The sequence below is a fragment of the Raphanus sativus genome, unplaced genomic scaffold (assembly GCF_000801105.2).
Source record: "Raphanus sativus cultivar WK10039 unplaced genomic scaffold, ASM80110v3 Scaffold0554, whole genome shotgun sequence".
NCBI lineage: Eukaryota > Viridiplantae > Streptophyta > Magnoliopsida > Brassicales > Brassicaceae > Raphanus > Raphanus sativus.
In genome coordinates, this window is record NW_026615872.1 from 1,147 (window position 1) to 15,785 (window position 14,639).

A 14,639-nucleotide genomic window follows, 5' to 3' on the forward strand; every position below is an offset into this window, starting at 1 on the left:
GTGAGGCCCGCTTCCCGTTGCTATTTTACAAGAAGACCTTCACACGCTTACACGTGCACTCGCTATTATTTTGAGTAACCGAGAACAACAACAATATTTGATGAGATAGGTCGAGTGGTTTGACTGGTAATTTGAAGGAGGAACCAAGGGCATTTTATACTGAACTCGCTTTGAACCTTTTTCACTTGATGACGAAACGCTTCTATATTATCGTAACAACACCTTTGGATTCTTTAGGAGATTTGTTTACATTAAAAAGGAAACATTCTATTAAAAAAAAAACTTTAAAGTCGCTTTGGTAAAATCTCCAGTCCTTTGCGCCTCTTCGTCTTCTTCGGACAATGGCACATTCCTTGACCTCACTCGCCATTTTCCAGGGCGTCAACCATAAAGGTAAGTCAACACTACTGTAAGAGAATCTCACTCCTGTCGGGTCGGGTTTAAAAGTAGATTTTTTCTTTATCTTTTTTTTTGTGTGTGTGTGTGGGGTTAATGCAGAGATGATTAGGAGTTTGCATGTCTACGGATCGGTTGAGATTGAGAGAGAGTTCTTGTTCGAGAGGAAAAGCCGTTATGTGGAGAAGAAAGCTAAGCCTCTGTTCTGTTCGGAAGGTCTTCGGCGGCCGGAGATCTCGCTAGGTTCGGTTTTTGGCACGTGGAGATGTATCTTCGTGTTCCGGTCTAACCACTCGCTTCCTCAGTTTCCTACTCTTCTCTGCCCTTCAAGGTAACGCCTAAGCTTTTCTCAGCATTTGATTTTGTTAGTAACTTAATTTTTGTTGCTGTTAATAATTTAGTACGGTTACATAAAATCCTAGATTCGTTTTATTTTTTGGGTACTCAGATCTCTTTTGAATGAATGCTAGATTAATATTTCATGGGAATATATTTTGTTTCAGTCCTATTGAACAAGTTTGTCAATTATATATCTGGATTTTCTTCCTTTTTTCACTGAGTATCTTAAAAAGAAATAAAACAGTGTAATTATGACGTTGATGTCCGTACTTAAGATTCCTTAGTTGTAAACAAACAGGCTTTAGTGTGTTATTGACTTGTGCATTTTTTTGAAACCAAACATGTTTTTTGCTCGTCTTACTTGGCAGAAACCCTAAACTGGTGGACGTCCCTAACTTAGCTAATGTGCTCAAGTCTATCTCCGAGTTAAAACCGAAGAAACCATCAAATGTTTCTGACATAGAACAATGCAGCAGTAGAGTCCCATATTGTAATGTTGATCAGCCTAAACCGCAAAAGTTTGTACTCAAACAAGATCTTAACTGCCTTCCTGATTCAGAAACTGAATCCGAGGAATCTGAAGATGACCAAACTGAACATTCAGAATCAGGTATCTCCTAATACCGATTCTTTTTTTCCTTAAAAGTGCCAAACTCTAGGCTAGTTTTAAAGTGTATTGTAATAGTACAGATGTTACTACAGAGATATTGAAGAAGAGGAGGACACCATCCCAACATGTTGCTAGACTTTGCTTAGAAGATCTTTCCAAATACTTTGGTGTTCCTATCGTGGAAGCGTCTAGGAAACTCAATGTCGGTCTCACGGTCTTGAAAAAGAAATGCAGAGAGTTTGGGATTCCTCGGTGGCCTCATAGGAAGCTCAAATCTCTTGACAGTCTCATCCACGATCTTCAGGTCTTCTCCTCTCTTTCTCTCTACGTCAGTCTCATACGTGAAATGACTGAAACAAGCTCTGCTATGTTTTGTATTGTATTGCTTAGGAAGAAGCAGAGAAGCAGCGGGAAAATAACAAAGCAGCAGCAATGGTGGTAGCTAAGAAACAGAAGAAACTGGAGACAGAGATGAGAAATATAGTTGAGAGACCATTCATGGAGATACAGATAGAAACCAAAAGATTCAGACAAGACAACTTCAAAAAAAGACATAGAGCTTCCAGAGCCAAGAAGAATCAAGAATCTCTTGCCACTTCCTCTTCAACTTAAAAGATCTTTATTAGGTCTTTTTATTAACAAAATTATTAGTTATAGCATCGCTGCTAGTCACAGGTTCAACAGATCCTCCTAGGCCATGTTGGTTTGAATTTTTGTTGTTGGTATCATGAGTTTTTCTGTGGTTCGGAACTCGGAACTAATTGATGCAAATGTTCAGTCCATAGTCAAGATTCAAAACTTTCAATAGTGTGATGAAAAATTGTAGTTAATGCAATTAGTGTAGGTGTGTTCTTGAATGATCCTTTTTGTTAGCTCGTGCTTTGAAATCCTACAATTGCTCAGTCAAATCAGCAACGACAATTGATTAACATGTACCGTACAAAGAGGTTCGAAACCACTTAAAAGTGTGTATGAATGTTCCCACCGACAACATATTATGAGGAAAAAGCGAAAACATCTTTTTGCTGAAATTCTCTGCATTCTAATACGTGGATTGAATTTCTGTAACGACCCGGATCTTAGGAGTAAGGCCCATTTGTTTTATTTTAATCAAAACCCATTCCTTTTTATTTTTGTCCCACATTGGAAGTTTGAGCATCCTACCTCTCTTTCCTTCTCCTATATAAGAGACTCCTTCTCTTCTCCTTTTTCCCATCAAGTCAAAGTATTCTTTGCGCGTGACAAGTTGTTGAATTATTCAACGATCAGTCACTAGTGAATTTTTCTGGTGGGATTCCCGGGTAAGCTTTCGGCGAGATTTCCGATCGAGTTTCCAGCGGTTTTTCTGGTAAGTTTGTCGCCTCCATATTTCTAGTTATAGAAATCTATTTAGAGAATTCTATTTTAGGGAATCCGCCATTTTAGAAAATTTCTATTTTAGGAAAGTTTCTATTTTGGGAAAGTTTCTATTTTAGGAAAATTTCTATTTTGGGAAAGTTTCTATTTTAGGAAAGTTTCCAAAAATGGAAACTTTATTTCTTGAGACTCTGCGCCTAAGTCGTTGACTCTTGTGTTGCAGTTGATCTCAGTTGACCATCTTCCGTTGTTCTTTCCGGTCAGTTGCTAAGGTGAGGGCTATTCCGTTAAATCCTGAGCTAGTTTAGTACTATTATTATTGAAAGTCTAGTTTCGAAACATGATCCGTCTTTGTGAATCGAGTATGTTTGAAAGTCTTGGTTGCTTATTATTAATTTGATTGTTAAACTGGAAATAGGATAATAGAGGATTCAACGATTGTGTGAAATGATTGATGTTAAAGACTGTTATATATATGTATATATCTAGTTATATAGTAAGGACTATGTGGTGAGTGCGGGGGCCCAGAGTGATTTGGGCTAGCGACGCATATGAGTACGGGGGCCCAGAGAAATCTGAGCTAGCGACGTATAGAGTGCGGGGGCACAGAGACATCTGAGCTAGCGACGCATAGTGGATGAGTACGGGGGCCCAGAGACGTCTGAGCTAGCGACGTATATTGTGTGGTGCGAGGTGCAGAGACGTTTGCATATCGACGCATATTGGTGGAGTGCGGGGGTCCAGAGATGTCTGGACTATCGACGCATATTATGATATCGTATATCCGTATGAGGAGAACGCAGGGTGTGTGGACTAGCTATGTACCATCAGCGTATTCTTTGTTTTGTGTGATGTGCTAGGCATCTTGTCTGTTCATGCTAGAGCTACTCTTACATAGTCGTAGTGCTATGTACTGAGTCTGTGGTTTGCGGGTTAGCATCCCATACCTCACTGAGTGACTCCCCTGTTGCTCATCCCTCTTTCTTTTCTCTTTCAGGTGAGCCTGGCAGACAGGAGTGATTGCTTTCGGATTGGTGCTTTTGGGCGTTTTCTTTATTTCTATTCCAGATTTTCGGTTTTGTGCTTTACCGAGATTTTTAGATTTATTATACTATTTGAATTTAATGCTATTTATTGGATTTATGGAGATTTGAGATTATTTATGTGGAGTAATAAATGGAGATTTCAGGATTATTTCTTTATTTATTATTTATTATTATTATTATATATTTTGGAAAATCGGGGTATTACAATTTGGTATCAGAGCGGGGTTCCGTCCTGGCTCTGACTCGGGACGGCGATTTATGGGACTCGGATTTCAGTGATTTTTCAATGTTTTGGGATTGGGAGTTTTTGAAAAAAAAAAATGCACCCTTCTGCCGAGCATCATTCGGTTAGTCATTAGAGATTCTGATTTTCTTTTCTTCTGCAGGTGAAGACCAAGTTTCTTTCGTTTCCATCGTCTATTACCTTTTATCTTTCTTTTCTTCGAAGCTGTGGACGTTCTTTCTTCATCTCTTTGGAATTCGGGACGAATTCTGATTAAGTGGGGGAGAATTGTAACGACCCGGATCTTAGGAGTAAGGCCCATTTGTTTTATTTTAATCAAAACCCATTCCTTTTTATTTTTGTCCCACATTGGAAGTTTGAGCATCCTACCTCTCTTTCTTTCTCCTATATAAGAGACTCCTTCTCTTCTCCTTTTTCCCATCAAGTCAAAGTATTCTTTGCGCGTGACAAGTTGTTGAAATTATTCAACGATCAGTCACTAGTGAATTTTTCTGGTGGGATTCCCGGGTAAGCTTTCGGCGAGATTTCCGATCGAGTTTCCAGCGGTTTTTCTGGTAAGTTTGTCGCCTCCATATTTCTAGTTATAGAAATCTATTTAGAGAATTCTATTTTAGGGAATCCGCCATTTTAGAAAATTTCTATTTTAGGAAAGTTTCTATTTTGGGAAAGTTTCTATTTTAGGAAAATTTCTATTTTGGGAAAGTTTCTATTTTAGGAAAGTTTCCAAAAATGGAAACTTTATTTCTTGAGACTCTGCGCCTAAGTCGTTGACTCTTGTGTTGCAGTTGATCTCAGTTGACCATCTTCCGTTGTTCTTTCCGGTCAGTTGCTAAGGTGAGGGCTATTCCGTTAAATCCTGAGCTAGTTTAGTACTATTATTATTGAAAGTCTAGTTTCGAAACATGATCCGTCTTTGTGAATCGAGTATGTTTGAAAGTCTTGGTTGCTTATTATTAATTTGATTGTTAAACTGGAAATAGGATAATAGAGGATTCAACGATTGTGTGAAATGATTGATGTTAAAGACTGTTATATATATGTATATATCTAGTTATATAGTAAGGACTATGTGGTGAGTGCGGGGGCCCAGAGTGATTTGGGCTAGCGACGCATATGAGTACGGGGGCCCAGAGAAATCTGAGCTAGCGACGTATAGAGTGCGGGGGCACAGAGACATCTGAGCTAGCGACGCATAGTGGATGAGTACGGGGGCCCAGAGACGTCTGAGCTAGCGACGTATATTGTGTGGTGCGGGGTGCAGAGACGTTTGCATATCGACGCATATTGGTGGAGTGCGGGGGTCCAGAGATGTCTGGACTATCGACGCATATTATGATATCGTATATCCGTATGAGGAGAACGCAGGGTGTGTGGACTAGCTATGTACCATCAGCGTATTCTTTGTTTTGTGTGATGTGCTAGGCATCTTGTCTGTTCATGCTAGAGCTACTCTTACATAGTCGTAGTGCTATGTACTGAGTCTGTGGTTTGCGGGTTAGCATCCCATACCTCACTGAGTGACTCCCCTGTTGCTCATCCCTCTTTCTTTTCTCTTTCAGGTGAGCCTGGCAGACAGGAGTGATTGCTTTCGGATTGGTGCTTTTGGGCGTTTTCTTTATTTCTATTCCAGATTTTCGGTTTTGTGCTTTACCGAGATTTTTAGATTTATTATACTATTTGAATTTAATGCTATTTATTGGATTTATGGAGATTTGAGATTATTTATGTGGAGTAATAAATGGAGATTTCAGGATTATTTCTTTATTTATTATTTATTATTATTATTATATATTTTGGAAAATCGGGGTATTACAATTTCGTTTTTGTTTTTTACTTGGTCAAGTATCATATCCGAAGTCCTTTTCAATGTATTTAATCAAAATTTTGTTTTAACAATTCAAAGGAAATAAAATGAAAATAATATGACTCTTTTGATCTAGAAATAACTTGTTTATGACATGTCTCGAAGCGTTTTTTTCTTTCTTTTCTGATATGATCATTGAACATGTTCTATTTTTGAAAAACAAGTTATCATGTGAACATCTTTGACAAAAGTGAAGAAAATAGATTCACCTACTGACGTTGGTAAAAAGATTCACATACTAGTTTCGTTTGTCAATAGAGAATCTGATGTCTCCCAATTTCGAAACAACTTGCTATAAATAATAGAAACCAAATGATTACTATAAGATTTGTGGAAAATAAATTTCTACAAAGACAAATACGTCCCAAGCCGTGTGTGACCCAGAGACTGACTTTTTACGCATTCTCCTTGCACAAGGAAATTGCAATTTTTGACTCTGTGAAGGGTTTCCCATCACTGTGCAAATTATAAAGAGTACTTCATTTTCTATATTTCAATCTATATAATCATATCTAAAATAACGAAAACTTGACTCCAGAATATATCAGCGTCGTAATAAACGGCTTAAAATTTTTTCTGGATTAATCAGTAAAATAGTTATTACTATTTCAAGCAATTTTTTTTTATATATACATATAATTAGGTGGTTTGTAAGCTATGCGCATCCGATTATAGACTAAAAGATTCTGTTAGGATATATTTTATTTGGTCGATCTTGTTGGCATTTTGCTATATATTCATTTTAATTCAAAGGGAAATGCATAAAAAAAAGGACTTTGACATGGAAAATGTCATATTTAAGAATGGTGGGTTCCTCGACCTCCTATCCTTTCTTACCTCCTTCCTCAATCTAAAAAGAAGAAAATCTTCATCCTTCTATATCTCCTACAAACCCCCACCAGTTTTCCCTATTTCCCCTTAAGTCAAACTTAAATTGCTATAAAGGCTTCATAGCAACTTGATCATCCACTAGTTCTTGTCTAAACTGTTAATTAAGAAAGAGACGAAGAAGACGATTGATGAAATGGGTCTTTTCCATTCATGCCTTTCGTCTTCCTCTTCATCTAGAGCAGCCAACACAGGTCTCCACAGTCATGGTAAATTCATTATTAATTCATAGTATTTTTTTTTTTTTGTAACACAAATTCATAGTATTTTATTCTTACCATTTTCACTCCAAATCCATGAAAATTTTGTTTTTTCTTAATTTCTGTCACATAAAACATAAAGAGATATTCACTTTCTGACATAAAGGCATGTTCAGTTTCTGACATCAAGAGATGTCCACTTTCTGACATATAAGATAAGCCACTTTCTGACATATCTCTGCCTTTGTGATTGATTTAATCAGCCTCCACGAACAACCACAGTAATGGAATAGGGTTCTCGTCGTCAACGTCCACCACCGCCGCGACGACAAACAGCAGCGTCGGACCGAGGAGCCAATTCTCGGAGGCTGTTAGCGAGAGCTCCGGTGGGATTATGAGTTATTCCGGCCAAATATTGGCATCGCCAAATCTCAAAGTCTACAGCTTCGCGGATTTAGCGACGGCGACCAAGAATTTCAAACCGGAGTCGATGTTGGGTCAAGGAGGGTTCGGCAAAGTTTACAGAGGTTGGATCGATGCCAAGACTCTTGCTCCGTCTAAAGCCGGTTCCGGTATGATCGTCGCCGTCAAAAGATTGAATTCCGAGAGTGTTCAAGGCTTCGCAGAGTGGCGTGTAAGATCTCTCTATCTCTCTCTATCTCTCTACTTTCAACGAACAACAAATTATTTTCCGATCTTGATGTCTTCTTTGACGGCAAGAAACCAAAAATTTACGTAATTCGATCAAGATGAAGAGTTGACTATTCTAATCAGAAACGACATTGACTTTCTGTTTGAGTGTTGCAGAAGAATGATTAAAAGAAATATTTAATCAATACTAACAAATAAAACTTGTTTGTACTAATATTTAGGGAACTACTAGTTTTAAATGCAGGCATTCTATAACTATTCTGTTGTTTTTTTTTATCAATTGTCCAACACAGAACTATGTAATGGTTGAAACTGATTTACCTCCTTTTTCTTTTAATCTGAGGATAATTTTATATCCATTGTGTGTACCAACAACATATTCACTTTAGTTAGAAACTTCCCATTGTTATCAAAGTACTATTGCTATGTTTTGACCCAATTAGTATTATACTATTATCCATATGTTTTGAGTCAAAAGGTATTTTATTCATATGTAACATTATAGTCAAGAATTGGAAAAAAAGTTTTGACGGATTAGTCTTCAAGTTAAAAAAAAAACAAATCTGAGATTAATGTGGTTTTTTATTTTGGACAGTCAGAAGTTAACTTCTTAGGGATGCTTTCACACCCAAATCTTGTCAAGTTACTAGGATACTGCCGTGAAGACAAAGAGCTTCTGCTTGTCTACGAGTTCATGCCTAAAGGAAGCCTTGAGAATCATCTATTCAGACGTAATTTATAAACCCACAAACACCAAGCACGTGATTTTTACAAAGATTGATTCGAATTACATTTTATTTTACTTTACTTTGTGTGGTCCTTGTTTGATTTAGGAGGCGAGCCTTTTCCTTGGGACCTAAGGATCAAGATTGTGATCGGTGCAGCTCGTGGCCTTGCGTTTCTTCACGGCTTACAACGAGAAGTCATATATAGAGACTTCAAAGCCTCCAATATACTTCTCGACTCGGTTAGTCTAATATAAACATCATCCCATATTATATGATGGTAATAACAACTAGTAGAATCTTTAAATGTTTATTTGTTGCTAATGAGAATTTGTTTTGAAAAAAACGTTCGTCTGCGCAGAACTATGATGCGAAGATTTCAGATTTCGGTTTAGCGAAGCTAGGACCATCACAAGAGAAGTCACACGTTACGACTAGGATCATGGGCACGTATGGTTACGCTGCTCCTGAATATATGGCGACAGGTACATTTAAACACATATAATAGACACAGTTCGTTTTTAACAATTTTTTTATGGATTTTTAGGTTAGGTAAAATTCCAGTGAAGAAAAATTTACCGTTTTTGTTTATTTTTTTTCATTGTCAGGCCATTTATACGTTAAGAGTGACGTCTACGCCTTCGGTGTGGTACTACTAGAAGTAATGACCGGATTAAGGGCACATAACCCAAAGCGACCTAACGGACAAGAGAGTCTAGTCGACTGGTTAAGACCAGAACTCGTAAACAAACACCGAGTAAAACATATAATGGACAAAGGAATCATAGGTCAATACTCATCCAAAGTCGCATCAGAAATGGGACGCATCACACTCTCTTGTATCGAGCCAGACCCGAAAAACCGACCCCACATGAAGGAAGTAGTCGACGTACTCGAACACATCCAACGCACCAACGTCGTCCCAGACCGTTCTTCCACTAAATCCGCTGTTGCTAGCTCATCACGTTCCTCACCACATCACTATCGGTACACGTATCGAGCTGGTGCCGCGGGGGCTGAACGAAGGAGGTCTTCGCCTCGAAGGTTTGAGGTAGAGAAAGACATGGTTGCTTGATGTTATTTTTTTGTCCGATACGATATGGTTTTAGAGTCTTTTTTGGTTCTATCCTTTTCTAAAATGAGAGTAATTATATATTTGTTCTGCGTCCATATTATTCGAGTGTCTTGTGTAAAGTATTCTTTACTAGTGTTGAGTGCTATACAAAAGTTGCCCAATCGCTGCAAAAAAAAATGTATTCAATTTAATGTTTTAGATCATAAGATAATGTTGATAAAAGAAATTGCCTACGAATGGAGGAATTTCGTGTATGAATTTGTAAGGTTTATTTATCTGTGTGTACTTTTGAAAGGTTTCCCCATCTCTCTACACAAGGGTTAAGAAGTTGTATTATAGGTTAGGGCATGGAAGTTGGTACTTTTGAGATGTTTCATTGGTAGAACTTTGAGAATAATAGGAAATTATGTACAGCATTAAGTTACTTATACATCAGTTTCACACATTATTTCACTTTCAAAAATTTACAATCCAAATGCCCTAAAAAGGTTTCCGTGCTGTATACGGGAGAACATGTTTGTCAATTATAAACGCCTCCTTATTGTGATAAAAAGCTGTCTGAAAGTGAATTTCCATAAATAGCAAAGTGTTGCAAACAATATAAAAAGCAGCAACAACAAAACAATCCAAACCTAGTCCAAAACAGGAAAAAAAAAAAATGAGATGAAGTTAAAACTTAAATAAGTTGTATGAAAAATAATAAAATAGCTAATAATGTGGTTCAACTCAAACATCTTCACTTGGTCTTCTCCTCTTCCTCGTCATCTTTGGGTGGAGACTTGTTAAGATCAAACTTCGCTACAGTTCCAGATTCAGTCACTTCCTGGTTATCTTCCTCCACTCGATCCGCATTCATATCCATCCCTGAGCCTCCTCTCCCACCTTCGCCACCAGTAGCACCACCACCACCACCACCACCGGAGGCAACAACTCCACCAGCGGCAACAACCCCACCAGAGCTCCCCCCTCGGGCAACAACACGAACAAAAGCAGAGTTCGGTCCTGGAATCATGACGCTTCTAATCGGCGGAGTGAACTTAGGAGGCGGGAGAAACCCTCGGTAGTTCCTGTCTTTGTGAGACCTGAGATGTCCAAACACAGCCTTCCACGAATGAAACGCTCGTCCGCAGACGTTACAAACCGGTGGTCCTCTCGGTAGGTTAGTGAACTCCGAAGTTTTCTTCCTCGGCTTCTTCGTCGCTTCTCCTCCTCCTTTGCTCGAACCACACGCTTCGTCGTCGTCGTTGAGCTTCATAGTCTTTCTATGTCTCCTCACTTTTTTCTTCTTTCCGTCGCTTTTCTCTTTCATGACCTCTTCCTCTGCCGCGGCGATGACCAACTCCGCCGCAACGACCGCTTGCTCATTCAGACGCGCCTCTGCTTCTTCATCGACGGCGATGCTAACACCGATGGTCCCGCTGGTGATCGATAGAGCAGGGAGGGCGAGAACGATTTCTCTCATGGCGGATTCCTCATCACTCGACTGCTCATCGGAGGAATCTTCCCTCTCTTTCTCACTACCATCATCCACTTTCATCTTCTCCGGATTACTCATTTCTTTCAACCTTTCGAGAGAGAAAACTTTCAAACACGGTGGAAGTAGTTTCTATATATAGTTTTCTTGTGAGCCACGGGAGTTATGGCCCGCTAGTTTCAAATGGATGCGTTCGTTCGTTTACATCTATTTCACACCTTTTCGTTTATTCCGTCGGATTAAATTAAAAATCTACGTGGGCTTAGTTCGAATAAACACGCGTAAACTCAGTGGGCTTAACAATGATAAGCCCATAACATTCATTTTTCGTAGGTTGTTGCTTTCATTTGATTATATGATTTATCATTCAAATTAAAACTAATTGACGAAATAGAGGTTAAAAGCTCTTGAGTTCATAAATAAATCGACGACTTGATGATGACGTGAAGATGAAGTATAGAATGAAACTTTAATATTGGCAAATGAAAACTGTGTACAAGTATTTCGTCCACTCAATATATAATAAAGTATGAATTAATTTATCAAACCAAAATTACAAATTTGTCATTTATTAGTCATTCTACATCTTTGTTTATATATATATTAATCGCCACTAATTATCTAAAGATTTTTCAAAAAAAAAATTAATCATATAAAGATTCCTCCTCTGGTTGTTTACTTATATTTATATAAAACCATATGTTAGAGAACTGAAAACAAAGAAGACCAGCCTTGGTTCTTTGAAGCCGGACTTCTTAAGATCTCTTAACTTAAATCTAACCTGACAAGAAAAGTAGTCTTTTTGTTCATTAAAAAAATAGGTTACCGACCAACAAACTGACTAGAAATAAAATAGTATGTAGCCAAAGTTGAATGAATGCACAAGAAGAAGACAAAGAGGAACATGACGTTACAAGAGTCACTGACCATAGCTGATGATTTATTCATGTTAGAAACAAACAGGTTAGATCAAGTGACCCATGTTCTTGTCACATGTTCCCACGTCGTTTAACCCGAGGATTCCTCTGTTCTTGAGCTTCTCCGCACTATATATAGCAACGGTCAAGAACTTTAACAGAGCATCTCAACCAAAATATAGAGTTCTTAAATAATTATTCATGGAGGGTTTAGATTCAGTTTTTCTGTCTGATCGAACCACACACCAGCCGGTTCGAGCTGTGAGTCTTCCTTCAAGAATCCATCCACTATCTATTAAACTCAGAGCAGCCTTGACTCGACTCAATATCTGGCAAAGATCTTCTTCCTCAGTCTCAGTTTCAGCTTCTTTCGGGTCCGAGACGCTTCTCGTTGGACTCGTGAACCTCACCGAGCTCTACGGCTGCGTCCACGAGCTACTTGAGTCTCCTTACGTGAGAAACACTCTTCGTCATCACCAGAAGGGGAAACTTCTAAATGAGTCTTTAAATGGATCCGTTGTGTTGCTGGACGTGTGTGAGGCCGCAAGGGAGGTGATTCTCACGATGAGAGAGCACATGATGAATCTCAAATCAGCGCTACGTAGGAAAGGCAGCGTAGAGAAGGAGGTTAGGGCATATATTAACGTGAGGAAGAAGGCAAAGAAAGATATCTCTAAACACCTCATTGGGCTCAAGAAAATGGAAACCAGAGATATTGTTTCGAACATAGATCAAGATCCAGCGGTAGCATCCACGAGTGTTCTGAAGGTGACAATCGAAACCTCTGTCTCGATTCTCAGGCATCTATTGTTGTACCTATCGACAACACCATCACCATCTCCAGCAAGAAAAATCAAGAACATCATTGGGCTTTTACCAATTCCTTTGGCATCGTCCACATTAGCAGTATCTGATCTGATAAAAGAAGCCAAAAGTCTTGACGATATATTTTTGGGTTCTATTGTGGATTCGAGAAGAACCTTCAGTGAAGTTGAGAAGAACAAGAGGAGAGATATTGTTGAAGAGAGCTTTGATGATCTGGAGGCAGAGCTGGACTCTGTTTTCAAGTGCTTAGTCAAGAACAGAGTATTGTTCCTTAATATCCTAAGTAACTGTTGAGACCGAGTTTTTTTTTTTTTCCTCCGAGCTTTTCTTTCTGTTCAATCAGATGTATACATCTTTGTCCTCATTTTGTTTTTCTTGAAAAAAAAAACAAGAATCTAAGTTTTGCACAAGTGTAAACCGGGTTTGATCCAAGTATAAACCAATTTTGTATCATCTAGACCTCACGTGTAATATTAAATATTAAACTCATTTAATCATATAATAAAAGGTTGATATTAAGTTCAAGGATTATTTTGGGTATAATATTTGATTTTATCAATTACATGTGTGACCAACTAATGTTTCACCAAAAATAAGATTCCAATCTGATTTTTTTTTAAAACGTCCATAGACTGGGGACATGTTGCATCAAATAGATTATAGATCTGTCATATATTAGCAAAAACTTCTTTCAATTTTTTAAAACGATGTGCTTGAAGTCCACAAATTTTATATAGCAAAATATAATAGTAAGATTACATTAGCTACTAGCTAGAGTGACGAGATTCTGTGTCCATCAATCATCACAGGTTAATTGTTTGTAGAATAGCATTTTCTGAACACACACAACTTTACTTTGGACACTTATTTCTTCTAGCTAGATCTTATCCGAATGATAATTGGTGTAAGAATCTTATAAAGTTAAAGCAAATATCACTGGCAACTTTCTTTTATTTTTTTGTTTTGTAACCGATTTTCAAAACATACTCTCTTCTAGCTTGTTCTTATCCGATTGATAATTGGTGTAAGATTCTTATAAGTCTAGCAAGATCATTAACAATGACGTGGAAATGTAAGTACTCTCTTTATCAATTTCTTAAAGGATGTATGTTTAGATCTTTATATCTTAATAAGAACATTAGTGTGCTATGAAACATGTAATAATTGGTGCCCACACATCTAAAAGCAAAACACAGTTCAACTAAAAATGTTAGGCTTTTCACACGTGTACCTGGTGCAGGGGATGCAAATCATAGAAGAGTGAATCTCATAGAGTAACCATTGTTGGAAGATTTACTTTTGCTAACGTCTCTATATTGATCGTGCCACTATAAGATATGTCATATGATTATTCAATTTTATATTATTTTTTAACAGCATATGCGAATACGAAGTCAGACATGCCAAGCGATATGATTATCAAATGCTATTCGGTTCTAACTCTTATGTTTGCTAATAAGCATACACGTTAGTCAATCAAATTAAAAAGAAAAGTGTCACACCCGCATTCTCCAAATTAAATAATAAAAATAATAATAATAAATAATCATAAAATCTCCGTAACTGAAGTACTGAAATAATCGCCAGAAATAATAAAATATAAGTCTGAGAATAAAACAAATGAAAACGCCTAGAAACACCAGTTGTCCGACCAATCTCATACTTGTCGGTCTCACCTGTAAGGAGGGAAAAGAGGAGGGGTGAGTAACAGGGAAGTCACTCAGTGAGGTATAGGATGCTAAACCGCAAACCACTGACTCAGTACATAGCACTACGACTATGTAGGCATAGATCTAACATGAAACAAACATGCCACCTAACGGGCCACACATAACAATCAATGCGCTGATGGTACATAGCTACTCATTGCACCCCGCATTTCCTCATACGGATATAGATATATAAATATTCATGTATACCAAAAGTATGCGTAGTATAGAAGTGCTTCCCTATACTCCCGTATTCTCCTCATACACAATGCTACGTAGTATAGAAGTGCTTCCCTATACTCCCGCAGCTCATGCGTGGT

General features: G+C 38.0%; 4 protein-coding genes and 1 long non-coding RNA gene across 6 annotated transcripts; 4 read left to right on the forward strand and 1 right to left on the reverse strand.

The window, feature by feature from the left end:
• Positions 1-233: 233 nt before the first annotated feature.
• On the forward strand, positions 234-2,180 carry LOC130502441 (protein RKD5-like). Of its 2 annotated transcripts, none has more exons than XM_056997231.1 (5): positions 234-393; positions 499-727; positions 1,104-1,345; positions 1,426-1,649; positions 1,736-2,180. In XM_056997231.1, the coding sequence occupies exons 1-5, from the start codon at positions 342-344 to the stop codon at positions 1,955-1,957; spliced, it is 969 nt and encodes a 322-aa protein (XP_056853211.1). In that variant the 5' UTR covers positions 234-341; the 3' UTR covers positions 1,958-2,180. The 2 variants fall into 2 exon arrangements, with proteins under 2 accessions (XP_056853211.1, XP_056853212.1); XM_056997232.1 differs by having other exon boundaries at positions 1,438-1,649.
• Positions 2,181-4,438: 2,258 nt separating this feature from the next.
• On the forward strand, positions 4,439-5,749 carry LOC130502436 (uncharacterized). Its single transcript, XR_008940264.1, has 2 exons — positions 4,439-4,545; positions 4,777-5,749. It is a non-coding gene; the product is annotated as an uncharacterized LOC130502436 (long non-coding RNA).
• An 857-nt stretch (positions 5,750-6,606) lies between these two features.
• Positions 6,607-9,696, forward strand: LOC130502437 (probable serine/threonine-protein kinase CST). The gene is made up of 6 exons (XM_056997225.1): positions 6,607-6,952; positions 7,207-7,577; positions 8,190-8,325; positions 8,428-8,561; positions 8,681-8,804; positions 8,928-9,696. The coding sequence occupies exons 1-6, from the start codon at positions 6,880-6,882 to the stop codon at positions 9,392-9,394; spliced, it is 1,305 nt and encodes a 434-aa protein (XP_056853205.1). The 5' UTR covers positions 6,607-6,879; the 3' UTR covers positions 9,395-9,696.
• Positions 9,697-10,092: 396 nt separating this feature from the next.
• Positions 10,093-10,958, reverse strand: LOC108841296 (uncharacterized). The gene has a single exon (XM_018614069.2). It carries the CDS (start codon positions 10,947-10,949, stop codon positions 10,131-10,133), a length of 819 nt encoding a protein of 272 aa, XP_018469571.2. The 5' UTR covers positions 10,950-10,958; the 3' UTR covers positions 10,093-10,130.
• Positions 10,959-11,913: 955 nt separating this feature from the next.
• LOC108839274 (uncharacterized) lies at positions 11,914-13,025 on the forward strand. Its single transcript, XM_018612071.2, has one exon. It carries the CDS (start codon positions 11,987-11,989, stop codon positions 12,902-12,904), a length of 918 nt encoding a protein of 305 aa, XP_018467573.2. The 5' UTR covers positions 11,914-11,986; the 3' UTR covers positions 12,905-13,025.
• The last annotated feature ends 1,614 nt before the right edge of the window (positions 13,026-14,639 follow it).

Excerpts from the sequence above, each read along its gene's own strand:
- LOC108841296 (XM_018614069.2), bottom strand. The coding sequence starts at position 10,949 with ATGAGTAATCCGGAGAAGATGAAAGTGGATGATGGTAGTGAGAAAGAG.
- LOC130502441 (XM_056997231.1), top strand. The coding sequence starts at position 342 with ATGGCACATTCCTTGACCTCACTCGCCATTTTCCAGGGCGTCAACCAT. Across the intron at positions 1,346-1,425 it reads AACTGAACATTCAGAATCAG|ATGTTACTACAGAGATATTG; the intron begins GTATCTCCTAAT and ends GTAATAGTACAG. Across the intron at positions 1,650-1,735 it reads GTCTCATCCACGATCTTCAG|GAAGAAGCAGAGAAGCAGCG; the intron begins GTCTTCTCCTCT and ends TGTATTGCTTAG.
- LOC130502437 (XM_056997225.1), top strand. The coding sequence starts at position 6,880 with ATGGGTCTTTTCCATTCATGCCTTTCGTCTTCCTCTTCATCTAGAGCA. Across the intron at positions 7,578-8,189 it reads AAGGCTTCGCAGAGTGGCGT|TCAGAAGTTAACTTCTTAGG; the intron begins GTAAGATCTCTC and ends TATTTTGGACAG. Across the intron at positions 8,326-8,427 it reads TGAGAATCATCTATTCAGAC|GAGGCGAGCCTTTTCCTTGG; the intron begins GTAATTTATAAA and ends TGTTTGATTTAG.
- LOC108839274 (XM_018612071.2), top strand. The coding sequence starts at position 11,987 with ATGGAGGGTTTAGATTCAGTTTTTCTGTCTGATCGAACCACACACCAG.